Genomic DNA, 27,998 nt, shown 5'->3' with positions numbered 1-27,998 from the left:
TGTTGTTGTGCTTCAGGGGTCGGGTTGGGCAATATGGCCCCCGTCTTCGGGGTATAAGTTGAGGTGGTGAAGCTCGATGGGATAGAAGAAAGGACAGTAGCAATCCAACATCAGCATCGCCGCTTTGGACACCATGAAGTTCACCGTATTGGCACTGCTTCTCTCCCAGGTGTGGGCGGCCCCTCAGGCCAAACGCTCCTCCAATTTTCTCTGTATGGGCCACCGTCCATCCTTCAGCTCCTACATCTGAGAGACCTGTACTGACTGCAGATAGGGCTTGGTAGTAATGAGTCTGGCGCAGAGTTTGGCCAGGCCAACATCCCCGGTGTTCTGGGGACGGATTACATCTGGCCTGACGCGAGTAAGATCCAGGTCTTGGTGAATGCGGGCATGAATATCTTCCGCGTTCCGTTCATGATGGAGCGCCTGATTCCGACTTCATTGACCGGGACGGCCGATGCCACCTACCTGGCGGATCTCAAGGCCGTATGATCTAGCATTCTGGCTGAATTCTCTACATCATACTGACTTCCGTGATCAGACTATCGAGTCAATCACCAGCCTCGGAGCCTATGCGGTCGTTGACCCCCATAACTTTGGACGATAGTAAGCGAGCCTTTCCTGATTCTCCTAGGGTTCTAACTAAGACATGCTTGTTAGCTATGGAAACATCATTACGTCTACTTCCGACTTTGCCGCATTCTGGACCACTGTTGCTAAGGTATTTGCGTCGAACGACCATGTCATCTTCGATACCAGTACGTCTCCTTCGGTCTCTCTGCACGTTTACGGACTAACAAGTATCGCGCAGATAACGAGTATCATGACGAAGACCAGACCCTTGTCTTCAACCTCAACCAGGCAGCGATCAATGCAATCCGTGCTGCTGGCGCGACCAGCCAGTACATCTTCGTGGAGGGCAACTCCTACAGCGGGGCCTGGACCTGGACGACCTACAACACCAACCTCGTCAACCTGACCGACCCCTCGGACAAGATCATCTACGAGATGCACCAGTACCTCGACAGCGATGGGTCCGGGACGAGCGCGGACTGCGTGAGCACCACGATCGGCGCCGAGCGCGTCGCCGCCGCCACCACCTGGCTGCGCCAGAACGGCAAGCGCGCGGTCCTGGGCGAGTTCGCCGGCGGCGCCAACAGCCAGTGTCTGACAGCCGTCAAAGGGATGCTGGACGCGCTCAGCGCCGCCAGTGACGTGTGGCTGGGCGCGCTGTGGTGGTCGGCCGGACCTTGGTGGGGCACCTATATCTTCAACATGGAGCCGACAACGGGCACCGCCTACACCTACTATCTGTCCCTGTTGCAGAGCTATGTGCCCGGCGGTTCGTCGGGGACGACGACGACGACCGCTGTCGCCACCACCACTACCACCAAGGCCTCCACGACGAGCACTGCCACTACCACCAAGACCACCACTAGCACCAAGACGACTACCGCCGCTACTTCTACCTCCACTGCCGTGGCGCCTCTTTACGGCCAGTGCGGTGGCATTGGATGGACTGGGGCGACGACCTGCGCTAGTGGGTCGACCTGCACTAAGCAGAATGACTATTACTCGCAGTGCTTGTAGGCGGGGATATGTGTATTGGCTCTTTAGCTCAGAATATGTGATATGCCGTCTAGTAAACTGGTAGTGCTCTGACGACAAACCTCAAAGAAATGGGAAGATTTGACCTCTTCTGGTATCATCAGATCGAAGCCGTAAAGGTGGCTTTTGTGACATGAGATTCTATTCCTGTAGACACCTCCTGAAGCACAAAGCCATCAAAAATCATGCACTAGATCAGATGGAGTGGAGGAGCTTGAGAAGTTTCGTTTCTCTTGAAGGAAATGGATGAATCATGGTGGGCACAAAGGAGACAGCAAAAGAGAGAGAGAGAGAAAAGAAAACGTCCTCCCTGCTCATTCTACCAACGAAACCTGCGTTCAGAAAGCTTGAGATTGTGGAAGAGACAGCAAGTCATTTGAAGATCATGAGTGCGAGTTCGATCAATGTTGCATGCGCAAAGACCACATCCCTCTCACGCGGGGCTACTGGCTGTCTGCCAATCACTCGGTTGAACTCTAGCACAACCGGTGGTCCCTGAACAGAGGGGGGTGTAGTTCCCACCTTGACCACCGTTTTGGTGATGCGTTGGGGAATAAAGCCAGATCCGCCGGCGGCAACGCGCGCCCGAGTGACTGGCTGGCGCTGCGGGAAATATTTTTCTATCGTGAGCGTCTGATCTGACCGTGAGACTTTCAGGAGCAAGACGAGCAACACGCTGCCGCCTGAATTCGCAATCCACCAGTTAACATCCTGGCGGAGTCGGAATAACGATTCGGAGAGCCCGCTCTCAATTACAAAATGGGGCCAGTCGGTGCCGGTCGGTCTCAGCAGTCCATTCCTGTACGAAGAGTCTGCTTCCTTCCGAGAAGCCGAGCGCGCCGTGTATCGCCCGGCCCCGGTAGGTTCACGCTCCATGACGCGGACCCCCATGTTCGTCAAAGCAGTGACGGTCTCCTCGGCAAAACTGCGGTGCGCCTTCTCATGGTGGAGAGTTGGAACCTTGATCAAAAGGGTCTCAATGTCGGGGAAGTAGGTGAGACGAACCGCCCCTAGCAACTGATCGCGACTTTCTTCCAACGAATGGAGATCCGCGGCCGACACATGTTTGAACGACAGGTACTGGTTGGCGTCGCGCTGCCTTAGCCGGTCCTGAAGAGCGACGATCTCTCTATTGAGATCTTGTAGTCCTCTGTAGGTCTGTGGGGGGTACTGGCCTGTCATGGCTAGCACGGTTGACGGCGGGACAGGGTCGGGGGTGATTCGCATGCTCTCAGCAGCGGATGAGCGTGATGATGACAACTCGGTTATCGGCGTCGACTCGTCGTTCCCCGTTGTCGTGGAACGTGACAGCATCTTGTCTCAAGCGGTTGCAAGTTAGCAAGGTTCATCATGACGTAAATCTACCTCATACCTTCGGAGCGGAATGGTAGTAATAGCGGGTTATTAAAAGATCGGTACGTTGTTGGCGGTGCATGACAGTCAAGTAGCCCGAAGATCTTGTTCGACCACAATCTCGGGCAGGGCGAATGGGTAGAAAACAAAGAAAAGAAAGTAGAAGACGTTCTAGTGGGAGATATCAGCTGAAGAGCCCCTGTGAAGGTCTTCCAGGAAGAGGGTGGTGTGAATGAAACTGACTCTGAGCCAGTGAATCATCCCGTATAGATAGTGTTAGATTCATTCATTGTGAGCATCCTTTCTTCACTCGGATGCTGTTCGCATTCTTGACTAAATATTGCCCTTGCTATGATATTATCCGAGTGTGTCTAGAGGCGGACGTGCTGCGGCGGGACCGCTTAGGGCTGGTAGGCCTTGCTGCCTGCAGTATCATGACTTACCATCCACCTCTTCAAACAAGCAAGCATCTAACCTCTCTCAGCACCCCCACTGCCCTTCATATATACTGGTCGGTATATGGCAACCCCGGGCATTCCCACAATGTTCCATCCATTGCGCGAGCGCAAACCCACTCCTGTGATAGAGGATTGTCATCGTTGGCCCCGCCTTCCTGCCCCGAGGAGACAGGCACGTCCGCGTACGCTATTAGTGCCCCTCCAACCATCCCTTCCCCTGAGTCATCAGTCGACCTCGTACCCTGCTGAGCGAGGTGCAGCCGGGACCAAAAGCTGGCTTGCCCCAGGGCTGCTGGAAGAAAGTGGTCGCGGACACGAGCGTCACGGCGGTGGCCCTCCCTGGTGTTGACGATCAGAACTCGTTGTAGCCCTGGCCAAGGAAGACGATCCGCGACTTCCGAGGGCAGTGCCTCGCCCATGTAACAATCGGGTCGCGTGAGGACCACCTGCGCGAGATGCGGTGAGCACTGCAGTAGACTCTCCACGAAATAACCCTCTACACAAGGGTTGTATAGCGCGAGACGACGCAGGCGCGGCCAAGTGAGCCATACGGCGGGGTCCTCAATCAATTCCCCCGCTTCCGGCTCCTGCGGCAAGGCTTTCAGGTAAAGCTCGTCCTGGACGGAGCAGAAATCCTCCAGCGCGGGGAGGCGGGAGAACGCGGCGCGGAGGATCGCGCGGAGGCCCTGCACGTCGTCTTCTGGATGCAGATATCGGAGAGGGATGTTGATAACGAGCTCTCGGAGAGTAGTCCCAACCTGCGAGAGCAGTCGGCCCACCTGGTGCACTGTGTGGAAATCATCGAGCTGATTAGGCGGGAATGGGGCTAGGTAGAGTGAGTGAGCCCGAATTGGCGGAGAAAGATGGGATTGATCGCTGGTAGTGGTATCGCTGCTTTCCCCCAAGTACCTGCTTTGGCCCAGCAGCTTGTCAAGTCGCTCCCGCGAGTCGATATAGAGACAGTGCTGGAAGAGCAGCCGTCGCGCGGGGTGGTGAGTGAGTTTGCATGCCAGGGTAAGACTAAGCAAGGTCTGTGTTACAATGTCGCTCGGGGGGTGTATCTTGCGCGAGGCGGAGGGGATGAGACAGTCGATGATCTGGAGGATCAGCTCGCCGCACGGCCAGTTCCAACAAAGGTGTATTGGAGGTGTTCACCATCAGCCCTTGCATATTAGTCATATTTGATCTTCATGAGTCGATTGTGAAGGAACACAAAATGTATGCCATATGTTGCCCCTGGCCCACATTGTCTCTGTTGGTATCTCCACCCGATATTTTTTCGGAGTCGGCTTACTCGAGTACCCACTTGTCAAAGCTCATATCCACAAGTTCAAACATGATCGGCTTGCAGGCTGGTCCCTAATTGGCAGCTCAGACCTCACCTACCGCTTACAGAGTCGCTAAGGTCTTTCTTTCATCTCGGTGATATCCACTTGTCCTCGGCTCCCGGGTGGGTGACGCAAATGACTATCTAGTAGTCTACATGCAAAGGATATAAGAGTAACCACTGGTAACTATATAACGCTCAAACCAACTTGATTATATCCCGTCTGCAGCACACAGTCACCTGATAACTTGGCTTCTGATTCTCATCCTATCTCTTCATCTCCATATCATATACCAATTCATCATCAACCATCATGGCCGTAAGTCGAACCCAAATCTGGCCACCAAAGCTGCAGTGTTCTAATGTTCTTGAAGGCCGCCGATGTTGATGCTTATGCGGGCCCGCTCGCCCAATTCTTCGCCCACGGTTTGCGCTCTCCCATCCTCCGTCGGCCGGGTGAGGAAGGTCTCCAGTATGAGGAGGTCTGGTTCCCATCTCTGGATGGCGTGGTTCTCGAAGGCTGGCTCATTCCTGCCAAGGGCTCCAACAAGTTGATCATCGCCAACCTACCCGGGCCACCTCCCCGGGTTCGAGATGTTCGGCGGCTTTGAGGTCAATTTTATTTTATCAAGGACAACAAGGCCCTGCACGATGCGGGCTACAACGTCCTGTGCTACGACCTGCGCAACCATGGGCGGAGCGGCGCCGGCTCCGGTGGGATCGTTGGCATTGGACTGTTCGAGACCCGGGATGTCGTGGGCTCGATCCAGTACGCCCGCTCGCGTCCGGATACCGCCCACATGGAGATCGGTCTCCTGGGTCGGTGCCTGGGCGCCAACTCCACGAGCGTTGCGTTCGACAAATTCCCCGGGTATTTAAAGGATGTCAAGGCGCTCATTGTTCTGCAGCCGGTTTTTAGCCGGGTCTTTGTGGAGGTTGGCACCAAGAACGCGGGCCTGGATCCCAAGGCAGCCGCCGAGGCCTTCGAGACCAAGATCTTCCATATGACTGGGCTTCAAATCGACGAGCTGACCCCGATTCCATACACGAAGGCTGTCACAGTGCCAACCTTGGTGGCTCAAGTCCACCGGGATGTGTGTGTTGTCCCTGATGACGTTCAAGCGATCTATGACGGCATTGGGGCTCGTGAGAAGGAGCTGTTCTGGATTGAAGGGACTACCAGGCGTTTCGATGGCTACAACTATTTTGGTGAACACCCGGAGAGAATGCTGCAATGGTTCAACAAGTACATGTCGTGAAAGGCCCCATGCGTTGTGCTGTGATATTTGTTATGAGCTGGTCATGTAATTTAGCTGTTGTTGGAGGGTATAATTATTCAACGCTTGGGTTAGACTATACGATTATGCTAAACCTACATTAGAATATAGCTGCGGTACTAAAGATAGCCCCCAGACACAAAACAGTAAGTAGGGGTGGAGCGAGAGAGGATTTCTTCGTGGTCATGTTTGCTGCTCCGCATCCTCCAATTTCTTCTTCCACCCTGGTCACAAGGAAGGAAAGGGTCGATCAGCTGCATTTGAAGTCCGTGACGCTCGCGCGGGAGTTCATCAAAAGAGCGACAATCAAACCATACAGGCCTATCCCGTTGCATTAGCTTCCGTTGCATATCTGACCGGGTCACCACAATAAAATAGGTCAATTCCACTTACCCAAGACCTCGGCAAAGATCAGAATCAGGATCATGCCAACGTAAAGTCGCGGCTGCTGGGCTGTACATCTTACTCCCGCGTCCCCGACAATCCCAATCGCAAACCTGATGAGTGCATTTGTGTCAGCCCCAACACGCAGAAACAGACCCAACAACACAGAGAACTGATCTTGGACACGCTGCTCCACTCACCCTGCAGCTAATCCACACAGCCCGACCGCGAGGCCAGCACCCATCTGGAGAAGACTGGTGTAGAGAGCTACTTCTTGGGAGAGGTTGTTCGCGATCAGGACTGAAACCACCAAGCCGTAGATCCCGAGGATACCAGCCATGACGATGGGCACGATGTCTGGTCGGTGATGTTAGAAGTTGAGCACAAGGCTTCCATCTTGCAGAGCTCACTCTTCACTATCAAGTCAGGACGGAGGACTCCCGAGGAGCAAACGCCGACGCCAGCCTTCGCCGTTCCGTAAGCTGCCCCACAGGCAGTGAAGACGATGGCGCTGGTGCACCCCAGGGCTCCGAAAAACGGCTGTCATATACAAATAGAGTCAATGCCACCGACGTTGGGCCATGATTATGGACTTGTGCGGATTAGGTATGAGGAAAACGGCTCTTACTGCATAGGTGGGGCTTTGGGGAATTCATTAGTACTGCTGTAGTCATTTTGATCCTGCAAACGTATTCGAATTCGTCTGGGATAGCCTCACCATGGCATTATGGATGACCTGAAAACTAGGAACAGACAGTCAAATCTATTTAGAAGCCTGGGTGATTGAGGTTGCAAGTAAGCTAGGGCACAGTGCCTAGCTTTATAGTAACGTCAATCGGGGACTCCCACACTTCATGTCTTAGCCCGCCTCCGCTCCATGCAGGCGACCACGATAGTCCATTCTCCCATCTGACCGGTTCCATAAACAGTGCAGCCTGTTTGGATTACGGTGTAGCTCAAGTTGAGAGGGGTACATTGATCAAGTACTGATTTCACCAGCTCTTAGCTAGGGTATCGAAGGCACTAACCGGATTTAGATATTGTACTGCACCACTGGGCAGATGACGTGTTTAGCAGGCTAGCGATGCAGGGTCAAATGTTGTCAGGCAACAACACCTGTCAACATGGTTCAATATTCCACTAGGTTCTCCTTGGCCCGACCACGACATGAACGTGGCTGCCTGGTTACTAGTATTTCCGTCCTGAACCCTGATCCACCCTTCCCCGCAGACCCCTGCTCGTTATTTCTCCGGACCAAATGAGCATTCTATGAACTGGCGCAAACAACCTCTCAACCCCTCTTGTTTGTTGGGAGGAGAGCATATTCCCGAAATAGACTGTAACCCATCTCAAAAAGTCCCTATGATTTATGTTACACACATCGCTCAATCGACACGCGACTGCATTTTCTTCTGAGAGAGCTAAACTTTTAGCCGCTTGTTATATCATAAGAAAAAATGCCGAGGTCCACCGTAGTATGATATTGTGCCCGGCTCCGCTTTCCCCATAGAGCACGTATCCTCCCTTTATCACTGGGTACCACCCTGTTCCGGGTGCATAGTGGATGATTGATGAACCTGTCGCCGTTCTCGACTGTCGCATCAGCCCGTTTAAATCGAATTCTGCTGGGTATCTAATCGCCCGCCCCTTCTTCTCCAGTTGTCGCACAGCCCAATAGACCCATTGGTCATGGAGCCTCACCCCTTCCGGGGGCCAGTTTTATGACTGAGCCTTTCATGGGCCAGTGTTCTATAAGCAAGGGCTGACTTCGCCATGCCTTAAGCTTCTCTTTCAGGTTCAGTCTTGAGCGTTCCACTTAACTGTAGCAAAGATGGATCTCGCATAATTCCGGTGGGAGAAATAGGCCATCACATCCGCCCTTCGCGCTAAAGTGACCTCAACTTTGTATGGGGAACGCAATGTAACCCAGGTACTGCATGGGTAAGAGGGAAGTCAAAGTATATTCCTAGAGAATATCCAAACTATTCCGATAGATGAGGGGAATGGTAAGAGATTGGAAGTGAAGGCACGCTGTAGGACCCGTGTAGATGATTGAAAACCATCGGAATTGCTTATCTTATCCACCACGCAATCGTGACGCAGCCGGGGGTCTGAATCTCGAGACCTCAATCGCAAGATGAGGCCAATGCAGCTGGCATTATCTGACGGACTTCATACTTGAAAGACAAATCCCCTTCCGTCTGATAAAAAGGGTCTGTGTCCCGGCAAAGTATATAAATCTGACCACGCTTCCGCCGAGACATGTTTGAAGAAAAGGTACCCTTGTACAGCGAAAATAATCCTCATCAGGGAGGGATCTTTTCCTTCAAAGAAACAAGAGGACAAAACGACATAAGCCACTGAAGGAACAAAAGTAGGAAGAAAAGTGTTTGATCATCCCAACTATCCTTAAGAGTAAGACGACAGGGTCAAATTACTCGGCTGCATCCCGAGGACAAAAGACCAATCTACCTAACGTGGAAGAATGAAGCTACCCGTAAGGGCTAACGGATGAATACGGGCGTATTGGTTGACTAGTTCTTAAAGACTGAAGCTATTCGTAAAGAAGAAGGGAGGAGAGAGAGGGGAAGGAGAAGAGGTAAGGTAGTGTCAACCGCCTCCTTCCACCTGCCGCCGCAGTATTAAGAACCTCTACACGAGCGGAAGAATGATGGTCATTGAGTGGATACGTCTTTTCGATTGTTCACTCAACTAATTAGGAGATATGGAAAATACAAAGAGGAACGATGGAGAAGTAAAAGAGAGCTATTGGTCATCAAGCGGTCCGGCCACCATCGGCCGGGGTCAGTTGAATTACCGTGGGTGGGAATGGATCGACCCCGGCCGAACCACCCAGTATCGCTTCAAATAATAAAGAGCAAGGATCCTTTTTCGGCCTGGAAGCGAGTACCTGGATTGGTAAAAAAAGCCAACGATGTAAATATGAAGGAGCCCCAACAGCTCAAATGGGCATCATCACACTGTTCTACTAAGATTCCCAGATGAACTAGACATAGAGCTATACCCATTAGATGAGAGCTGAGGATCCTCTCTGTCGAGAACATCTGTCAGGCTGGTGCGCTGGAAGTAAGAGACACAGTACTAGATGTTCTAGACGAACAGAAAATAAGACCGATAAAGCAGGTTGTATCACGAACCCGGTGATACAGCATGCGCTGGAACGCAGCTCACAAGTATCATTGCACAAGTTATCCTATCATCAAGTCTTCAGGGATGTTGGATGTTGTTGTTACCCCCTGCCAATGCATCACGCAGCGTGTGGATGTCCGTCCCTTCGACTGAGAAGGACTCGACCCTCATCCTCACATAACCTCACCATCTCGTGACCACTCGCTCGGCCAGGCCCGCCTCCTGCGTCATGCAGCACCAATCGTCTAGCTCGGTCCAGTCCCCGCCGCTCCCCACCGCTTTGATATAGAAATAGCAACGGCAGCGTATCGTTTCGCCAAGCCGGCACGCGCGCTCGCCGGGTTCTCCACAGCGTTAGCAGAACTACCGTGGCCCCTAGAGCCCAGAGAAAGAGGGGCAGGACCAACCACCGCCAATGGACGCTGATAAAAACCGCGCTGATCTTGGCCTGCCCTGACACCATGGGCGCCGTCGCGGGATTGGCGAGGTATGCCGCATCACGGAAGGTCTTCGTCATGGCGGCGGCCACGTTCTGCATCGTACAATTCAGCCGTTCGGCAAGGATGTCGCTACACCCGACGATATCACCTACTTCCAGCGCTTGAAGCGCATCGGTGGCGGCGTATAAATTGTATGTCGGTACCCAGTCTTGGACGCTCGTCTCATAATAAACCGTTTTGTTACGCCATGGTGCGCCCGATAAGATGGAGTACAGAAAGAAATAGTTCGCATGGAATGCGTTCCATGTCATGAGTGAGGGTACCGAAGGGTTATAGTTGACGCCATACGGCATCGAATAACCGGTCTCATCCCAGTTCTTATCCGTGGACGACCAGGTTTCCGGTTTGTCCTCGGCGTAGTTGTTCTGATCGACCCTGGGGTAGAATCGGCGCACGATAGGCTCAAGAAGACACTCGGTAGCTTCCCACTGGGTGTTGTTCGGGATGCGCCCTTCGGTAACCTGTTTGGTGGTGGCGCGGGGCCCGATGTATTGGAAACCGGCTACCCTGTCTGTCGCAGCATTGTACGCAAGCGAACCATTGAACGTGATATCGATGATGCCAAAGGTCATAAGTTCGCTAATCCCAAGTTTACCCGGGAAATAGATAGCAAAGATATCCCTGGTGGGCAAGCTTACGATGCATCCGTAGCGATCAAACGTAATGTTACCGAATATGAAACCCCCAGGATAGCATTTGGTCGTCAATTTGCTGGTGATGTTGGTGCAAGTGGGCCGCACCTCGAAAGCAGTGACCGGGGCATCCCATGTACAGTTGCCCGATGAGCAGAAATATTGTGGGGTGGCCCAGGGCTGGCTGTGGTCGCGGTTGAAAAGTGAATTGTACACATTTGCCTTCAGGACGGGGTCAACATAGTAGACTGGATTTATGCGCTCCGTAATCAGTCTTCATCAAGCTAGAGAGCGGAAATATATGAGACAGACTCTGCACATACTGTCACCATCATCTGAGATCTCTTTGTACGTGTCAGTTATCCACGGCCCTGTGGTGTTGTACGCGGAGAGATTTGCGATGCGTGCAGTTCCCAATGGGTCCACAATCAACCCCGGATATGTATGTACCAAATTCTGCGAGAAGGGATCAAAACCTAGGGCAAGAATCATGCTCAGCGCCCCTATCCCGGCGAGGGTCCGGATGTGCAAAGCCCAAAAGAGCTGGAGACTCCCCCAAGCTCCCCTACTGGCCGAATCGAAAGCTCGTAGATGTTGCAAAGGTCGCTCCTGCTGAGCAAACCAAAGCCACTTCAGCTGTCCTAGTATTTCGCCCACGGAAAACATAAGACTAGCTTTGGAGAGAGTACTTAACCAAGAGACGACTGAGTTCAAAGAGGTATATGGCCAGTTTGGCTGGGGTTTGCGATTATAATAGTACAGTAAACCAATCATCCCAGCAAGGAGGGCTGCCGAGATGACAACACCTGCAACTTCCGTCCCAAACCAGTCTGAAGTATCTGGCTGGTCCGATGAGTTCGAAGTGTTCTTTGGATCATCGGCAGGATTGGCGGTAGACTCCTCGATAATCGGGGTATTGGACGTAGTGCGGGAATTCGCGGGCTCATAGTCTCGGGGCGAGTCTGAAGGCTGAGACGTTCGGTCCGGTCGGGGTCCTCCATCGCTGCCAGGCTCTCCGATCCCCACTCTCCTTTCTGAGGGTGAAAATACTGCGAGGTCTATCTCGTCTGGTTCGTTGTGTAGCAGCTCGTATGCCGCCGGCCGCCCTTCGTCGGCCCCGTTTAGTGGCATCGTGGGCTTCCTACGCCGGAGCCTGTTGATGGGAATTCGAACAGCTCTCAAAGGTGGGGAAGGGTGAGCGGCCCCCTGATAAGGGAACAGACAAGGCTAACTCAGGAGTTTGCTAGAGTATTTCAGCCTGCAATACTCCGGATCCCTGTCCGCGCTACCATCTAGCTGCAGGGCTTGAGCATTACTGTGGCAAATCATCAACCAGCTCTTCAAGCAAACAACGCCACAGATGCCTGCTTCGCCATCTCGCCTCGGGGAAACTTGGATTTGTTTGCACAGCCCGAAGATAGATCAGATCAGGCTAACATAGCATGACGCATTCAGCGAAGCTGCCTTGTTGGAAACTCTCTTTCTGGATTGCTAAAGGTACATGATACTTCGATCCTATGAGACTAGCTGGTAGTGAGGCCTCCTCGTTTCGTGATCTCCGAGTCGTGAGATGATTTGTGTTAGAGCAGGGATGATGTGTCTACCAACGGATGCTCATTTTTTTATAGCTGTCCCGGGAAAAAAGCGGGCGTTGAAAAGCCCTACAGCTTATGTTTGTCCCCATATAATCTGCCCATTGCTGCGTGTCGGCATAGCTGAGTAATCCGGCCACGTGATGCAACGTGTAACCAAGTTGCTTCCCATATTAATATATCAGTTCCAATAACCAAAAGAATTAGAAACATGTTTTATATACCTTATTCCTAAGACTTCAAATCGCTGATACTGCGCATTCTGTGACATTCAGGAGCAAAACACGCTATTAGAACAAATGAGGCGAACCTTCATTCAATGTACAGCGTAAGGGTATACCGTTGGTGTAGCATTAATATTGTACAGCACAGTCTGAATCAGTAAATAACAGAATAGCCAAGCGTTTCCTGCGATGATGAGAGGTAGCGATCTTTTTAAGCTAGGTGAACTATCGCTACTCAGTATCAAGTGTTAATCTAAACCCCATCATAGTTCCAATTCTAGCATGGATGGAAATGTTAGCGATTCTCCTTCCATATTAGATTGTTCGGCCCGCCTCAGGGCTGATGCGTACACAGACCCTCGTAGTCGGGCGCCAAAATAGCACGCGGTCGTCTCTATAAATGGTTTAAAATCAATTGTTCCTGTTATTCTTCCCCTCACAGCCGGGCTTTATCCTCCTCTCGACCAACAAGGTTAGGGTGTGGGGACCGAACAGGTCGCGTGACAGCATAAAAGGCGAATCCTTGGGACTTGGTCGAGAACTAGAGGATATTTCACAGAGTCAAAGATGTTACGCTTGTGCCGCTCATTCCTTCGAACTAGCATTCCGTCTTCATGACCTCAAGATGCTTGGTTATCTTACCTGAACTTTCGAGCCCACGTGGAAGAACGCAAAGTCACCGGGGACTAGATGGTGGGTGATTCCAGTTGCCTCGTCCTGCACATTATCCGCCATCGTCAGTTTCAATTGGCCCAAATCCACAGGATAGAAGAAAGGAAGTTGAGAGAAGTGGCTGGAACATACCAAAACATCGATCTGCCCACTCAAGACATACTTGGTCTCCTCGAAGGCATAGTGCGCGGGTCGGTGAGGGCCAGCCTCGATCTTGTAGAACCCCGAGGTAAAGTAGGACGGGGAGTCGGTGGTCTGGGTGCGGCTGGAGTGGAAATCGGCCGTCGTGGCGTTCTGGCCCGCGGGGAGGGGGATGAACTCGTGGCCGGCGCCCTTGATGACGGTGAGAGGGACAAGCTTGTTCGACACTGCCATTGTTTTGATACCCGGGCTTAGCAAGTTCTTCGGCAGTGTGTGCATGGGGCCGGAGAACTCACTTCTGCTTTGATTTGACTGGGAGTTGGGCTGGCAAGTAAGAGATGAGGCACACCGAACCCGTCTTGAAGCATATAAATGCTTCGAGCTGGTTCGGAAGTAGTTCCCGCAGTGGGGATGAACAGGGCTCGGCTGCAGCCGCCGAGCGAGCGGATCGTTCGGATGTGTAGCCCGGCCGACAATCTATATGTTGAATGTGCATCTGCCATTTATGTGAGGTCCGAAGAATATGGATTGTGACGGCTGGAATATTTGATGCCGTGTAGAAGGTTTGTATTGCGATGGAATATCAGAAGTCAGTCTCGGAGAAGAAACCGGGCCGCAAAGAGTGCTTAACCTACTGTTGTTCAGCTTCACATCGAGGACTTCCCTCAGCCGCACATATCCAACTACGAGGTGATGTAACTGGTTTGGAAAGCAAGATCAAACGGTGGGACAAACGGTAGGCAATCCGATGGCCAATGGGACGGGATAGTTGAAACGAGGCAGGGTAGAGAACCCTAATTCGCGCTTACCGATGCTCTTCCGTTTGCAATGCTGACCGCCCCTCTAGCACCCACGTCACATTAGATACTTGCATCGATAATAAAGACTTGGTTTGCAGGAGCGATGACAAAAAAGGATGTCAGCAGGGAAATCAGAGAGTTCTGGTACGCCGTATTGGAGGGCCCAGTCCATCTGACTGCCGCGTCTTTGTGAGACACGAGGCTATCGCTACGTCAGAGGCAAACAACGAAGAAGCAAACGAGGGAGACTTCACCTAGGAAGTATTGTGTATATCAACCCAAGCCTTCACCCACCAATATCCATGGCCGTTTCCTTTTACGTGAACACCAGACTTCCCTTCCTAGCCCCCTTTGCAGCGTCTCTCAGGTGACAGAACCCCAGCAACCATCTATTAGGACCCATTCTTACAGAAGTGAAAGTATGTCGGAGACAGCCGAGCGCACCCGGGACCCACGCATTACCGGCGGATGGCCGTGGGACACGAGCCTCCCTCAGTTCGAGCTTCTGATGCTGTCATATGAGACACACAGGACGGTGGTCAACGACTGGATGTTTTTTGTGGACTCAGTTATGCGGAAGTGGGTAGGCCAGCGGCAGCGGCAGCCCGATCTTCGCGATAAGCGGATGGCTCTGATGCTGCTCTCTCCCGGCTACCGCGTTCACTTCCTGGTCGAGCCCCTGCCGAACATAGTACCTGTCTTATTCTGCTCCAATGGCCGACAGGAGTTTCGCTTGGATGGGGACGACATCGACAATTGCAAAGCGGCCTGGCGCACCGTGACCCGTTTCATCCTGGACGGTGAAGACGAGGTCGACTAAGGAGCCGGTGGCTTGACAGTTTGTTCGAGAGTGTGTGAAGGAGCTGGACGTCAGGGACTTCCTCGCGAGGTTGAGACGATTTCCATGGGAGGGTGGAGTTGGTTAGGCAGGGAAGGTGACTATTGAATTTATGAGGACAGAATGAAAACGTATCTAGCATTGCAATAAAATGGTATTTTGTGCTGGTCTGATTCCCAGTGGTAGCTATCTTGTATGCTCGACACATAGCATGCAAAGGTCCCCCTCGCCTATGTCAGCTATAGCAACACAGTCTCTTTCGTGGTACGGTATGATTATTGGAGTGACAGTCTCCACCTTGATGGCTGGTATCAGGAACCTGCAGAGGCAGCTGGCTGCAAGGAGTCGCAAGTCTTGGCTCGCCAACATGCTGTCATCACCGCAGGTGAAAGCTCCGATCCTATTACAGCGTGTAGTCTCACTGATTAAGGGACGACCAATCTCATCAATGATTGTAATCTATCATACCGGTAAGATGGAGGTAAGAACCGGTCGCCACGCCACGGACAGACAACGCGGCGACCCAAAGCGGAGCGGCGTATGAAGTGGGTCGACCCGTCTTTGCAGTTCGAGGTACATACCGTTATATGTTCAACTACAGTCGTGGAGAAAAGAGAAAAGGAGCGCCATCTCCACCGATGACACACATCCTGTTTCCCCGTGTCTTTACCCTTCTTCCCCCAAGACTCTGATTTTACCCAAGCCAAACGCCATCTCGCGCTTCAACTTCAAGCACAAACCATGACACCCACCCCAACCCCCAACAACCTTCCTTCAACCCCCCCCGTCCCAGTGAACAATAACCCTCAAATGCCCTCAGACCTCGCACCCCAGCCCATGGCAATGACCACGCACGCCATCCACGCCGACGACGACTTCAGCTTGCACCGCGCCATCGCGCCCCCAATGCACGTAGCCGTGACCTACCGATACGCGCGGGATCCCGCGCATCTGATCCCAATGGAGAACAAAGACGTGCGTCACCCTTTGTCTCCCTCCCAAGCCCCCCCTCCCCAAGCTATTCCCATCCACCACCTCCCACCGTCTAACCACCTCTACGCCCAGCCCAACGCCCCGCACGACTCCCACATCTACGCCCGCTACTCCGCCCCGAACACCACGCGCCTCGAACACGTCCTGCAAGGCATCTTCCACCCCACCGCCGGAATCCTCACCTACAGCACAGGCCTCGCCGCCTTCCACGCGATCCTGGTCCTCCTCCAGCCCGCCCGGATTTTTATAGGGGAGGACTACCACGGTGTGCACGCGGTGATCTCGCTCGTCTCGCGCCTCAGCGACGGCCGCAAATGCCAGAAACTCCCGCTGGAGCAACTTTACCTCCTGCAGCCGGGGGACATCATCCACGTGGAGACGCCCGTGAACCCGACGGGCGAGGCGCGCGATCTAGTGGGGTACGCCGCGCGGGCCCGCGCCGCCGGCGCGTTGCTGACGGTCGACTCGACGCTGGCGCCGCCGCCGCTGCAGGATCCGATTGCGCTCGCCGGGGCGGATGTTGTCATGCACAGTGCGACGAAGTACCTGGGGGGGCATTCGGATATGCTGGGGGGAGTGCTGGTGGTGAATCCGGAGAGGGTCAGGGAGGGGTGGGCGGAGCGGTTGGCGGCGGAACGGATGGTGCTCGGGGCGGTTATGGGGAGCTTGGAGGGGTGGTTGGGGTTGCGGTCGATGCGGACGTTGGAGTTGCGCGTGCGCAGGCAGGCGGAGACGGCGCGGGTGTTGGTCGCGTGGTTGGTGGCGGAGATTGCCGCTGCTGCTGCGTCGGTGGTGGGGAAGGTGCTGCGAGGTGTACGGCATGCGTCGCTGCAGGTGGAGGACCTGGATCTTGCGGGTGATGGTGGGGGGTGGTTGCGGCGCCAGATGCCGGCGGGGTTCGGGCCGGTCTTCGCTATCACCGCGCGCACGCCGGACTTGGCGAGGCGGTTGCCGTCGAGGATGAGGGTCTTTCAGCATGCGACGAGTCTGGGCGATGTGGAGAGTTTGATTGAGTGGAGGGCGATGAGCGATAGTAGTTGTGATGAGTGTTTGCTGCGCGTGAGTTGTGGGTTGGAGGATGTCGAGGACTTGAAGCGGGATTTCTTGCAGGCCTGTCGTGCTGTTCTGTCGGGGGATGATGCTGATGGGTGTGTGAGGGTTTGAGGTGGTCTTGAGGGGTTAGGGGATGGTATGTTGTCGAAGTGTTGATCTTGTTTCTAGGCCGTTCGTTTGAATCTGGTTGTTTGTCGAGGTTTCTTGTAGAAACGTGACTGTACACTGATGTACTCTACACACGATGTTCAAGATCCGGGTGACTCTCGCAGAGGTATACAATGGAGGGTCATCCCTCCCAGCTTTACTCACGAACAAATCCCAAACCATTGTGAATAGATCTTGTGTTGCAGTGCATCTAAGAGGTCCACGGCGGCTTTTGAGTCCCACCCGTCCAGCCCTAAATGCAGCACAGCACCTAACTTAGTACAGTACAGCGGCGACCCGATCATTCGCCGCCCCTGCGCGGCCAGTGGGGAACCAAATCATACGGTCTACTCAATCAACAATGCCTACCGAAGTCCAACACTATTGAACGAATAAGCCTAAACCAGGATACGTCTTACCCTGAAACTCACGATTCACCCACTATACAATGGAAGAAGACTAGAACAAAACAGATAATTACAATTCACCACCACTCAGCGAATAATATGCGCTCTGGACCTCCGCCGCCATCCCCCCAACCTCCTCAAACATAACCGTCAACCGCATGACCCCAAGAATCAAGTCCACGCCCTGCTGTATCTCCCGCAGCAGCCGCTCCACATCCTGGATCTCGGATCCCGGCTCCACCGGGTGCGGAAGTAGGTGCACGTACTTGGACAAAGAGACCCGCGGATCCTCCCCCGTCGACCAGAGCGCCGCCCGAAGCTGATGGTAAGTCATGAGCAGGATGTACGAGGCCTGCATCGCGCCGCAGAGAAAGAACGGTATGATGTGCGTTCGAGGTGGAACTCGCGCTGGGGTGGGAAGACCAAATCTCTCCGCGGAGGAGGCGTGCGATGCTCCAGTCGGTTGGGGGTATGGTGCTCCGCGGTGCACAGCACCCCCGGTGGCAATGGCTGTGATCCTCTCGTAGGCACGCGCCATGGCCAGGGAGGCTTTCAGACGGATCAGGGAGGACTGCGCTTCTGTGAATGGGAAGGCGGCAGCGGCGAGGATCCGGTCTTCGGGTGTTGAATGCGGGGGACGGGTGGGATCGTGGTGGCTGGGGAGGTCGCAGTGCTTGTGGATGAATATGGGGGGAATGTTGCTGAAGGCGCGGGAACGATGCAGTCGCACGCGGGCTCTATTAACAGAATCATGGGCAGTTAGTCTGTTTTTCTGGATGGCAAAGAGGCGGGGATTGGGGATTATTACGAATAGGCCAAGGACCGGGCGATTGCCCACGCTGTTAAGAGGGCTTGTTCTTCGACATGGGTCCTGGATTCAGGTCGGGGTGAGCGGTCCAGCTTGCGCGTTATTTCGAGGATGGTCGAGTCCAGTTGCGTGATTTCAGCATTGATCTGGGGAGGAGAAGCGGCTGCTAGCGCTGGAGGGCTGTGTCGGTTATGCAAGGTGTGCGAGACAGATAGGATGGCTGTTTCGGCTTGGAGTAGAAGGGGCCATAACTTAGGATAAAAGTCAGGTTTCGTGAAGAGTGCAGTGTTGAGTGACGCTGCCGTACCTCCGAGTGGTTGTGGATGGCAGGATACGGGGTCGTGATCCTCTGGTCATCAAGTGTGATGATAGGCACCTGAAGTTCACTACCGGTTACCAGAAGTAGAGAGGAAAAACTGATGAAAGCAGAGAAATTCCAGATAGGAGGACATTACTTACTACGTCTTGATCGATGGATGACAGATACAGAACGAACATCTACAGAATTCATTAGTCACACCCCAGAACTTTGTTTTGCGCGAGACGCACCGCACCCCACCACGCCCGGCGCTGTGCCTCGGTTGCCGCAGCGCCCAGGCTATGCAAGCGGAGATCCATGGCGGCCGTGATCGCCTGGTTAGCGCGACGCCGCATACGTGACACGTTCCCTCGCTGGCAGTATTCATGGATACTGAGTAGTATTAAGGCTAGGACGGAAGACACTGGCGAGATGTCGTTGTCACCGGTGGCGGCCCCTGCAAAGTTAGTTGTGTAGGGTGGTGTTCGAGGAATCGCATCGATCTCGTTGTCCACTGCGCGAAACGCCGCTTCTGCGAATTGCTGTGCCGCGAATCGTCTCAACGTAATACTCGATTCCAAACTCGGCTCGGAGTCAGAAGGCAGAGGAATTGATACCAGAATGGCTGAGATGGCCAGGGTGAGCACGGAAGCCGGCCAGTGTGGGAAAGAGGATTCTTGGATAGTCCTGACTTGTCCCTGCGGAACTTGAATCGCCGACGGTCGATCTTCAATTCGGTTCGTTGTCAGAGGAGGCGGAAGTATAGGTAAGAATGGATGGATGTGTACATAGTAAGCATTGACTCTGTCGCCGTCAGCCATCATGAACATAATCTGGCGGCATACAACTCCGCAACAGGATTTCATGGCTGCTGCTCGGATACTGATACTCACATGTCCTCATCGGATGTATATGCGCGCAGAGGTACGAGAGAGCTCGTGCCCATCACATCTCCCATGGGATCGCAAACATTGTTGTCCGGGGCTGCTGCCGCTGGCACTCCACTCCAAGCATCATATCTCGACCCATCGATCCCATCCACATCCAGGTTGCGAATCCCACCAAGAGGATCGAGTAGATTGAAAATACTTGCCAGGTACTCTTCATCTCCTGTCACTTGAGTCGACGCAGGGGCTGCAAATGCGTGCTGGGGGTTGTGCAGAGGCGGAAAGGTAGGGTTGTGGACTGGAGCCGGAGCCTCGGTGACCGGCGACTTGGGCGCACCACCGCGACGGATCCCGCCCCGACGGCTGGGACGATAGACACAATTCAATCCTTTGTAAGAACACTACGGACAAAGTCACTGACTATCCGAGTGAAGACACCAGCCAGGCACGCAGTATATCATCGAGAAGTTCCTTACTCTGCTACATGGACTCCGTCCGTCGCATCGGATCTTGCGCGCGCGACTTGACACCCGGAGCGGTTAATCTTCCCATATGTGAATGGTTCCGAGGGGACAAGAATGACTGACCAGGCAAGACAGGCGGCTCGACTGGGGGCTCTATGACCAGCATGCATCAGAAGTCACTGATCTCAAGGATCTCCGGTAGTATGTAGGTTTGGTGAGAGCAATTCCCGTCTGATGGATGGATCTTCCTGGAGGAGGGGAGAATATTGGAGCTGAGAGGGTGGATGATGTCACATTGGTAGTACGTCTGGTAAAACAGGAGGTTACCTTGACCGGGGACTCGGTGTAAAAGTGCGGCGACCCAAAAAGTCAAACACTGCTCGCCGCCCCGCAAAGGCCGCAATTGGTGAACCAGTTCACGGACGCCGCTCCCCCCCCACTATCTCACTTACACAGCATCTATGTCCTATTACCATCCCGGTAATGGGGATTTCATTATCTTCATATGGCCCTGTTACCAGAGCAGACTGGGGATTACATGATCAAGCACAAGCATGGGCACATGCAGAGAGTGTTTGTAGACAACATACCCACAAGAATTTTGACAGGCATGTTAAAGGATAGCCTTCTTCTCCTCTTGGCACATACAGTAAGAGGGAAATATAGAACGCAGTAGAGAAGAGAAATAACTTAAGGATATGTCTGAATACGGGGGCGAGCGTTCTAGTGGGGGCGAACCCCCCAGATTCCCCCGGCCCTTTTCTCATCTTTCCAAATGGAGTTACCGTGCACGTTTCTGGATAGTAAATGGGACAATATACCACCATCACTATGTCAAGCTCCTAGAATCGATAGCCCAAGACCAATAACTTACCTTCAACCTCCTTTAGTGACAGCCCTGGAGCCTTCTGCTATAAATAGTTACTAGCACAAAATCCTGCAGACGGTTTCTGATGATTATAGGGCCTGGTCAGCCATGCTATATGGTCTGTTCAGGTGCTGCGGCTTCTCTCTCTCGATCGCAACATCGTCGACTATTGAGAGGGTCTTCACGTTCTCTCAGGCTAATCTGCCATTTGAAACCTATACTGTCAGATTCAAAAATCAAGAAAAGTAAGAAACACCAATGGGTGCTAATTTTTGATGTTGCTTTGAATGAGCTTGTTGACTGAGAAGGTCTTGTGGATGTTGTAAATGAGTGTCATCGTTGACGAGGACTTGGCGTTCTCGCAACGCTTCTCCACAAAAACATCCATTTCGATCAATCGACAGATCACAAAGTATAAAGAACATCCCGGAGATATGATCCATATACATGCAACTAGCGCTCGCAACATTCCATGTCAATTTCTGCCTGGCAGCTCCTCGAAGCGATCTTGATGTTTGGGAGCATAAATGATGCATACACCACTATCTGAAACCCTCCAGCATACCCTTCACTTCACCGCAGTTGATCACAATAATGGAATGAACCGACTTGGCTATGGACAACAAACGCTAAAATTCCAACATAAACGAAAGACTGGAAAGGATCCCGCGTCGGCGTGTGCCATGGCTGGACTATCATGGCTAAGATTGGCAGCCAAGAGTGATAACAGGATGCTAAGGAAATTTAATCCCCGAACAATGTGCGCTAACACACCCCGGCCATGTGGAAAGACGACCGTTTCTCCCCTAGCCAGGGCCAAGGCTGATGGAGCCATTCTCGCCTGGCTCGTCGGCAACCGACCTATTCTAGGCTAAGTGTTGAACAGGCACGCAATTGGTACCGAGTAAAGTTCGCAAGTTTCTCTATTTAACCCACCTCCCACCCAATTGTGAATTCCGCCACGTCCAGCTGAAACGCATATCCCCATCATGCGTCCTGTCTTTGCCATTGCCGCCTTCGCTGCGGTTGCTTCTGCCGCAGCGGCGGACACCGTCCCCCCTGAGCTGGCTAGCATCGGGGAGCCGTCAACAGTACTGAATGCCACCTACTCCGTGGGGTCGGCTGCAGTCAGCTTCACCCCTGGCGAGTTTCTCAACACGACCGGTATGCACGACCGATCCCCGTTTTAGACCGTCTGACTGACCAATGCGCCGTGTATAGTCGCCAAAAGCGCGCCGGAGCCGCATCTCCACGACTTGGGGCTGAGCAGCTCGGGACCCTACCTGCTGCTGATGGTCGACCCGGACTGGAACAAAACCACTCCCCCATCGGTGATCGTGCATACCGTTGTGGCCAACCTGACCACCGCCGTTAACAGCACCAGCGACGCGAACGTGTTGGCCTCCTACATTGCCCCCCAGCCCAAGTCCGGCACGCACAACTACACCCTGTTCCTGTTCGACCAGCCCGCCAACTTCAGCGTCCCCAGCCGCTACGAGTCCTTCATGCAGACCACTGCTGAGACTCCCCTGAACCGACTGAACCTGCCGCTGGAGAGCTTCCTCAATCAGACCGGACTGGGCAAGCCGGTCGCGGCCAACTACTTCCGCGTCACAGCGGCGAGCAACGACACCAGCTCCAGCTCGGGCGGATCCGGCTCCAGCACGAGCACGAGCACAGGCACGAGCACCGGCACCAGCACCGGCGCCGCCGCTAGCGAGACGTCGAGTGGGGCGGGCCACAGGATGGCAGCGGGCAGTTATCTGGCCGGCGCATTGGCCCTGGTCGGTGCGGCAGTGGTCTCCGTCTGATCTATACAGTAGACCACAGAAAGCGCTGCTCAAATACAATGATGGCAGGGGGGAAGTAGAGAGCAAACTGGCACCTCGCGTACTTTGTATATACTCAGCATTGTACTAATAATTACAACGCCCGGAAGAACGGCACACGCGTGCGGCCAAAACTCGACTCTACTCCAGCACTTAATGTAAGCTGCATGCACTAAGCCCGTTAGCGGGGGCCAGATTGTACTCCGGGTCATGCAATCTGGCATTTTCCATTGACCCCCCCTGTAGAAAGCCAGCAACCGAGGTACACTATATCAGATGCGCAGTCCGTTTGAAACCAATCTCCCCAACTACCTGCACCATCTGCCCACCCTTCCGCTTTCCCCCCGTACACCATGGCCTCGCGCATCGAATCCCTGGCCACGACCATCGCCGACTCGGCCCAGCAATTACGAACCCTGCTAGCGCAGCACGGGATAGAGGAGCCCTCGTTTGCCGCCACTAGCCCTCCGTCGCTGGCGCTGCCCCCGCCCGTCGAGGCCGCACGCAACGCCCTCCTGCACGCCGCGTGCGAGATCCAGGATCTGCTGCTCGACCCGGCCGATCTCCTGCGCTCCTATGCCATTGTACGCCCCCTCATACACCCCCTGAATTGCTTACACTACTAATATAACGTGATCAAGCACGCCCACCTCATCGCCCTGCACTTCATCCAACAGTTCAACGTCGCGCACCTGGTCCCTCCCAACGGAACCATCTCCTTTGCAGCCTTATCCGCGCAATGCGACGTCCCTGAAGCCGACGTCCGGCGCCTCCTCCGCCACGCGATGACCATCCGGGTCTTCGACGAGCCCGCCGAGAACGAAGTCGCCCACACGCGCGCCAGCATGCTGCTGCGCCAGGAAGGGTTTCATGGCTGGATTGGCTCGACCTGCACGAATAGCTGGCCCGGCGCGACCAGGGTATATAGTGCCCCCTCCCCGGCTAACCCAACACGGCAGCTCGTCTCGGCTAACCAGGGTGTGTTTTACTTAGACGATCGAGGCGTTAAAGCGCTTTCCCGGCTCCGAGGAGCCCACTGAGTCGGTTAGTAGACCCCGGCAATTGAACCCCCTCCCTTTTTCCCTCTCTTCAAACGACACCATGTCACGCACCGGAGTACGCCAAATCCAGGAAGTTTGAAAAAAAAGGGGGGTCTGGGGGTTCTCCCCCAGAAGGCTCACCCCGCCCAAGTCTCCAGACCAGCAGCGTCCTGGGGGAGAACCCCCAGACCCCCCTTTTTTTCATCTTCCCAAACAAAGCACCATGCAGCGGCAGATTCCCCCTCCGGGAGAATCTGCCCAAGGATAGATACACAGGACTAAGCACTGACAAGACACGATAGGGCTTCGCGCTGGCCAACAACGGGCAGGCGCTGTACGAGGCGCTGGCGCAGTCGCCGGCCCGCGCCGCCACCTTCGCCGCCAGCAAGCGCGGTTACGCGTCGGGGGCGGCCATGGGCCCGGCGGCACTGGTCGCATCCATCCACCCGCTCCTGGCCGGCCTCCCGGCGGACAGCGTGGTCGTCGACGTGGGCGGCGCGCAGGGCGACATCAGCTTCGCGCTGGCGGCCGCGTTCCCGCACCTGCGCTTCGTGGTGCAGGATCTGCCGGGGGTGATTGCTCGCGCGAGGGCGCAGCAGCAGCAGCAGCCGCCGCCATCCGCAGCAACAGACCGAGTCTCCTTCCACGCGCACGACTTCTTCACCCCGCAACCGCCCACCACCCCAGCAGCGCGGGTCTTCTACCTGCGCCACATCCTCCACAACTGGGGGGACGGCCACGCCATCCGGATTCTGCGGCAGCTGCGGCCGGCGCTGCGCGCGGGGGCGCGCGTGCTCATCCACGACCACGTGCTGGAGCAATACCCGGCGCAGGAGCCGATGTGGAAGCGGCGGCTCGCCAGCGCGATGGACCTGAATATGCTGCTGCTGCTGAACGCGCGCGAGCGGGACGAGGCGCAGTGGCGGGGGTTGCTGCGGGAGGCGGACGAGCGGTTTCGCTGGGTCGGGGTCCGGCGGGCGGAGGGGAGCGCGTTGGCGGTCGTGGAGGCTGTTTGGGATGATGGCCTTTGCCCTGGGACTTCCGGTACTGATTCAGGCACTGCTAAGTGAAGGTGGAAGGTTTGGGTGGCAGTATGGAAGAAGGGAGGGTGATTTACGCAGTTGGGGTTGATTTGCTGACGGGCATCCGACGGGGGACCGGAAGGATGTGCTACCCTGTAGTACTAGTCAGTGAATAGGTAGTGTGCATTCCACGCAGGAGCAAGCTAGGGCTAAGCTTCACGCGCTAAAGACTCTCCCGTCAGCACTAGCTGGCTAGTTCGATGTTACCCCTCTTCAATCAGTAAAATCTGAGGCATTTCGGTTTGTTTGCTGATTTAGGAGCCTCCCCCCTTGGCAATAGCAAGTCAAATACGGAGTACAATTCAAACTCTTGTCCTGATTCATTTCCCTCGCCCATCCTTCCAACTGCCAAGACACAAAGCATTCAGCCACCATGTCCACCACCGACACTACCACCACAACCACCACAACCACCACCACCACCAAACCAGGCTGGTACCAAACCAGCGTCACGGCCATCGACCCCGCCGCGCAGTCCCTGCTGGAAGAGTACAGCGGGCTCAAGCCCGACGAGGTCCTCCCCCATGTCTTAGCCTTGGTACGCAAACCCCTTTCTTGCTAGCAAAAGACAATATCTCCCTCTGGCCAATGTTTCACACCACGCCACCCCTCGTGCCAAGCCAACTAAAAGCCACCCATCCTGACCCCGCGAGAAACCCAACAGAGAGACGAAGCCTTCGCCATCTTCCCCTACCCCTGCATCGGCCAAATGCGCTTCCTAAGCTGCCACCTCGCGCGCCTCCCGTTCTACCCGCAGGTGCTGGCGCGGCTGCGCGCCTCGCCGGCCCACGGCTTCCTGGACGCCGGCTGCTGCGTCGGCCAGGAGCTGCGGCACCTGGTGCACTGCGCGGGGATCCCGGCGGCCCAGCTGTACGGCTTCGATCTCGAGCCCGGGTTCTTCGAGCTGGGGTACACGCTGTTCCGCGACGACGCGCAGACGTTTCCTGCGACGTTTGTGGGCGGGGACTTCGGGGTTGAGAGCGAGGAGGAGTGGGCGCGGGGCGCGATTGTGGGGACGGTCGCGGGCAAGGTGGATGTGGTGTGGGCGGGCTCGTTGCTGCATTTCTGGGATTACGAGGGCCAGGTCCGCGGTGTGGTGAGGCTGATTGGGCTGACTGGGGGTGAGCCGGGGGCGATTGTGTGTGGGCGGCAGATGGGCAGTACGGTGGCTGGGGTTTATGAGTTGACGGGGCTGATGGACAAGACGCTGCATTATCGGCATGATGTGGGGAGTTTGTTGGGGCTGTGGCGCGAGGTCGAGCGGAGGACGGGCACGAAGTGGGAGGTGCAGGCGGAGTTGGAGGTGGGCGAGACAACGGCGAAGATGCGCAATATGAGCTTTGTGGATGACAATGCGCGTGTGGTTTGGTGGTGTGCTACCCGGGTGCAGTGAGTGGTTATTCTATGAGTATGGGTGTGGGACTGAAATGGGGATGTGTGGTGACGAGATATGAGTATGAGTATGAGCATGAGGGTTACGGCGTTTGGCCAGGAAGCTGAAAGAAAAGGGGGGTCTGGGGGTTCTCCCCCAGAATCCTGCTATTCCTGAGACTTGGTAGGGCGGGCGTTCTGGGGGAGAACCACCAGACCCCCCTTCTTTTCACCTTTTGGGTAACATCCAAACTATACAGTCTACGCCTAGCCAGGAAGCTGAAAGAAAAGGGGGGTCTGGGGGTTCTCCCCCAGGACGCTGCTATTCTTACAGACATGTCTTCTTGCTTAGGTCTTGCATGTACTGTACACAGCCGAGAGTACTACCGGATATCCACATCCATCTTCACCAGGATCCCGTTGGCTGAGACGAGGCCTGCGGCTGCCCCCCGGGCCCGATCGTCGGGGTCCTTGGAGGCGCAGCTGGTGGTGGTGAAGTGGCCCATCTGCAGCTGTTCGGTGCTGCTGCTGGCCTCGTCCTCGAGCCGCCGACGCGCGGCCCGCGCCGCCGCCGCCGCCGTCGAGGCGCGGCTGTAGTAGGTGTTCCCAGCCGCCCCGCCCGCCGTCCAGCTCTTGTTGGAGCGGCGGAACTTTTTGCTGAAGGCGACGCGGAAGCCCGAGGCGATGGGCACGGCGGTCGCGCACACGATCGCCACGTTGAGCTGAATCACGTCCAGCAGCTCGAAGGGCGCGGCCGCGTAGGTGAAGTCCGAGTGCAGGTTCGTGGCGGTGTAGAGGACGGCGACGCGGGCGATGGCGGAGACGACGGCGCTGCGGAGAGTGGGATTAGAGATATGGATATAAGGAGGAGACGCAGGGAATTCGGGCAGCGGGGAGGGGAGTGTACATGAATCCGACCGAGAACACGATGATGAGCCCTATTTTGCGGGCGAGCGGCATCTGCAGGGTGGCGATGGTGGCAATGGGCAGCACCAGGATGGCGACATCGGAGACCAGGTCCATAATTAGCGGCAGAGCGTCGGCGGTGGTGGTGTTATGGCAGGTGCCGTGCATGGTCGACTGCGGGTCGAAACGCTCCCAGTAGTAACTGGCCGGCACGCACGAGAGCGCGTACGAGATGGTCGACCCGATCGCCCACAGCACCACGTATACCATGTTCGTCCACCAGAAGATGCGCAGCCAGATCTGCTGCACGATGAACAGCCGACGGTAGTAGAGCAGCAGGGCGATCTTGGTGGCCAGCATCGAGGGCCCGTTGAAGGTGGCTGTGAGCCACACGCACAAGAAAATCCACTTCAGCGCATGCAGGGTGGGATCCTCCGTATTGACGCGGAAAAGGTGGTATCCCAGTCCATAGTGCACCGCAACTATGGTGGCGACGGAGACCACGTTGGCGAAGAGCTAGAGGCCAAGGAGAGGGGGAGGTTAGTGACTCGGTTGAGTCTGTGGATGCAGAGGACGACGACCAGAACACGTACGACAGCCACGACCAGCCAATAGTCCTCCTGCATGGGGCGTTTCTGGATGCGCCATTGGGCCCAGATGCGCAGCATCACGCCCAGATTGCCAAGCACCAGCATGGTGACGCTGAGGCCCAACACCACCGGCTGGAGTGACTGCGACCACTCCGCCAGCTCCGCCGCGGTTAGCGTCGAGGTGTGGGTGGAGGACGACGAGGACATTGTCTCCGACATGGTGAAGGATAGTGATGAAATCGTAGATAAAAGAAAAGAAATGAGAATAGAATCGATGGGGAAAGGGATGGGAGGACAAT

The 27,998-nt window shown here is 55.0% G+C and overlaps 12 protein-coding genes across 12 annotated transcripts; 6 read left to right on the top strand and 6 right to left on the bottom strand.

Annotated features, from left to right (window-relative positions):
• Positions 1-35: 35 nt before the first annotated feature.
• On the top strand, positions 36-1,785 carry egl2 (putative endoglucanase). The gene is made up of 5 exons (XM_025580722.1): positions 36-212; positions 275-486; positions 542-606; positions 661-758; positions 812-1,785. The coding sequence occupies exons 1-5, from the start codon at positions 134-136 to the stop codon at positions 1,588-1,590; spliced, it is 1,233 nt and encodes a 410-aa protein (XP_025447226.1). The 5' UTR covers positions 36-133; the 3' UTR covers positions 1,591-1,785.
• Positions 1,786-3,237, bottom strand: BO95DRAFT_159917 (uncharacterized protein). The gene is made up of 2 exons (XM_025580723.1): positions 2,981-3,237; positions 1,786-2,922 (listed from the first exon to the last, which is right to left on the bottom strand). Exons 1-2 carry the CDS (start codon positions 3,041-3,043, stop codon positions 1,981-1,983), a joined length of 1,005 nt encoding a protein of 334 aa, XP_025447225.1. The 5' UTR covers positions 3,044-3,237; the 3' UTR covers positions 1,786-1,980.
• Positions 3,238-3,460: 223 nt separating this feature from the next.
• BO95DRAFT_498354 (uncharacterized protein) lies at positions 3,461-4,531 on the bottom strand (the record flags this gene model as incomplete). Its single annotated transcript, XM_025590920.1, has 1 exon — positions 3,461-4,531. A coding segment is annotated over one exon (1,071 nt), but the record flags the coding sequence as incomplete, so codon positions are not given.
• A 528-nt stretch (positions 4,532-5,059) lies between these two features.
• BO95DRAFT_427614 (alpha/beta hydrolase) lies at positions 5,060-6,005 on the top strand (the record flags this gene model as incomplete). The annotated part of the gene is made up of 3 exons (XM_025584806.1): positions 5,060-5,065; positions 5,121-5,333; positions 5,379-6,005. The coding sequence occupies 3 exons, from the start codon at positions 5,060-5,062 to the stop codon at positions 6,003-6,005; spliced, it is 846 nt and encodes a 281-aa protein (XP_025447223.1).
• A 268-nt stretch (positions 6,006-6,273) lies between these two features.
• Positions 6,274-11,834, bottom strand: BO95DRAFT_510740 (uncharacterized protein; the record flags this gene model as incomplete). The annotated part of the gene is made up of 6 exons (XM_025591378.1): positions 11,013-11,834; positions 9,745-10,937; positions 6,818-6,947; positions 6,608-6,764; positions 6,417-6,520; positions 6,274-6,344 (listed from the first exon to the last, which is right to left on the bottom strand). The coding sequence occupies exons 1-6, from the start codon at positions 11,818-11,820 to the stop codon at positions 6,274-6,276; spliced, it is 2,463 nt and encodes an 820-aa protein (XP_025447222.1). The 5' UTR covers positions 11,821-11,834.
• Positions 11,835-12,881: 1,047 nt separating this feature from the next.
• Positions 12,882-13,552, bottom strand: BO95DRAFT_478639 (uncharacterized protein; the record flags this gene model as incomplete). Its single annotated transcript, XM_025590048.1, has 3 exons — positions 12,882-13,046; positions 13,148-13,222; positions 13,310-13,552. The coding sequence occupies 3 exons, from the start codon at positions 13,550-13,552 to the stop codon at positions 12,942-12,944; spliced, it is 423 nt and encodes a 140-aa protein (XP_025447221.1). The 3' UTR covers positions 12,882-12,941.
• Positions 13,553-15,793: 2,241 nt separating this feature from the next.
• On the top strand, positions 15,794-17,113 carry BO95DRAFT_352157 (cystathionine beta-lyase; the record flags this gene model as incomplete). Its single annotated transcript, XM_025582119.1, has 2 exons — positions 15,794-15,931; positions 16,022-17,113. The coding sequence occupies 2 exons, from the start codon at positions 15,794-15,796 to the stop codon at positions 17,111-17,113; spliced, it is 1,230 nt and encodes a 409-aa protein (XP_025447220.1).
• A 498-nt stretch (positions 17,114-17,611) lies between these two features.
• BO95DRAFT_438465 (Zn(II)2Cys6 transcription factor) lies at positions 17,612-20,278 on the bottom strand. The gene is made up of 8 exons (XM_025585523.1): positions 20,137-20,278; positions 20,026-20,071; positions 19,556-19,950; positions 18,914-19,466; positions 18,824-18,862; positions 18,672-18,740; positions 18,365-18,615; positions 17,612-18,293 (listed from the first exon to the last, which is right to left on the bottom strand). Exons 1-8 carry the CDS (start codon positions 20,181-20,183, stop codon positions 17,627-17,629), a joined length of 2,067 nt encoding a protein of 688 aa, XP_025447219.1. The 5' UTR covers positions 20,184-20,278; the 3' UTR covers positions 17,612-17,626.
• Positions 20,279-21,870: 1,592 nt separating this feature from the next.
• BO95DRAFT_427606 (mitochondrial 54S ribosomal protein mL38) lies at positions 21,871-22,692 on the top strand (the record flags this gene model as incomplete). The annotated part of the gene is made up of 2 exons (XM_025584805.1): positions 21,871-22,045; positions 22,103-22,692. The coding sequence occupies 2 exons, from the start codon at positions 21,871-21,873 to the stop codon at positions 22,690-22,692; spliced, it is 765 nt and encodes a 254-aa protein (XP_025447218.1).
• Positions 22,693-23,416: 724 nt separating this feature from the next.
• Positions 23,417-25,039, top strand: BO95DRAFT_159651 (S-adenosyl-L-methionine-dependent methyltransferase). The gene is made up of 3 exons (XM_025580721.1): positions 23,417-23,630; positions 23,704-23,754; positions 24,053-25,039. Exons 1-3 carry the CDS (start codon positions 23,496-23,498, stop codon positions 24,818-24,820), a joined length of 954 nt encoding a protein of 317 aa, XP_025447217.1. The 5' UTR covers positions 23,417-23,495; the 3' UTR covers positions 24,821-25,039.
• Positions 25,040-25,205: 166 nt separating this feature from the next.
• Positions 25,206-26,225, top strand: BO95DRAFT_352039 (uncharacterized protein; the record flags this gene model as incomplete). Its single annotated transcript, XM_025582111.1, has 2 exons — positions 25,206-25,370; positions 25,497-26,225. The coding sequence occupies 2 exons, from the start codon at positions 25,206-25,208 to the stop codon at positions 26,223-26,225; spliced, it is 894 nt and encodes a 297-aa protein (XP_025447216.1).
• Positions 26,226-26,586: 361 nt separating this feature from the next.
• On the bottom strand, positions 26,587-27,906 carry BO95DRAFT_351882 (uncharacterized protein; the record flags this gene model as incomplete). The annotated part of the gene is made up of 3 exons (XM_025582101.1): positions 26,587-27,034; positions 27,111-27,625; positions 27,703-27,906. The coding sequence occupies 3 exons, from the start codon at positions 27,904-27,906 to the stop codon at positions 26,587-26,589; spliced, it is 1,167 nt and encodes a 388-aa protein (XP_025447215.1).
• Between the last annotated feature and the right edge of the window lie 92 nt (positions 27,907-27,998).

This window comes from Aspergillus brunneoviolaceus (genome assembly GCF_003184695.1).
Source record: "Aspergillus brunneoviolaceus CBS 621.78 unplaced genomic scaffold BO95scaffold_4, whole genome shotgun sequence".
NCBI classification, from domain to species: Eukaryota; Fungi; Ascomycota; class Eurotiomycetes; order Eurotiales; family Aspergillaceae; genus Aspergillus; species Aspergillus brunneoviolaceus.
This window is presented reverse-complemented; position numbering and strand designations above follow the sequence as displayed.

Excerpts from the sequence above, each read along its gene's own strand:
- egl2 (XM_025580722.1), top strand. The coding sequence starts at position 134 with ATGAAGTTCACCGTATTGGCACTGCTTCTCTCCCAGGTGTGGGCGGCC. Across the intron at positions 607-660 it reads CCCCATAACTTTGGACGATA|CTATGGAAACATCATTACGT; the intron begins GTAAGCGAGCCT and ends CATGCTTGTTAG. Across the intron at positions 759-811 it reads CCATGTCATCTTCGATACCA|ATAACGAGTATCATGACGAA; the intron begins GTACGTCTCCTT and ends AGTATCGCGCAG.
- BO95DRAFT_159917 (XM_025580723.1), bottom strand. The coding sequence starts at position 3,043 with ATGCACCGCCAACAACGTACCGATCTTTTAATAACCCGCTATTACTAC. Across the intron at positions 2,923-2,980 it reads ACTACCATTCCGCTCCGAAG|ATGCTGTCACGTTCCACGAC; the intron begins GTATGAGGTAGA and ends GCTTGAGACAAG.
- BO95DRAFT_438465 (XM_025585523.1), bottom strand. The coding sequence starts at position 20,183 with ATGCATGCTGGTCATAGAGCCCCCAGTCGAGCCGCCTGTCTTGCCTG. Across the intron at positions 18,863-18,913 it reads GCCGGGCGTGGTGGGGTGCG|ATGTTCGTTCTGTATCTGTC; the intron begins GTGCGTCTCGCG and ends TGAATTCTGTAG. Across the intron at positions 18,294-18,364 it reads GCCCGGTCCTTGGCCTATTC|AGCCCGCGTGCGACTGCATC; the intron begins GTAATAATCCCC and ends TTCTGTTAATAG.
- BO95DRAFT_159651 (XM_025580721.1), top strand. The coding sequence starts at position 23,496 with ATGACCATCCGGGTCTTCGACGAGCCCGCCGAGAACGAAGTCGCCCAC. Across the intron at positions 23,631-23,703 it reads GCTGGCCCGGCGCGACCAGG|ACGATCGAGGCGTTAAAGCG; the intron begins GTATATAGTGCC and ends TGTTTTACTTAG. Across the intron at positions 23,755-24,052 it reads CCGAGGAGCCCACTGAGTCG|GGCTTCGCGCTGGCCAACAA; the intron begins GTTAGTAGACCC and ends AAGACACGATAG.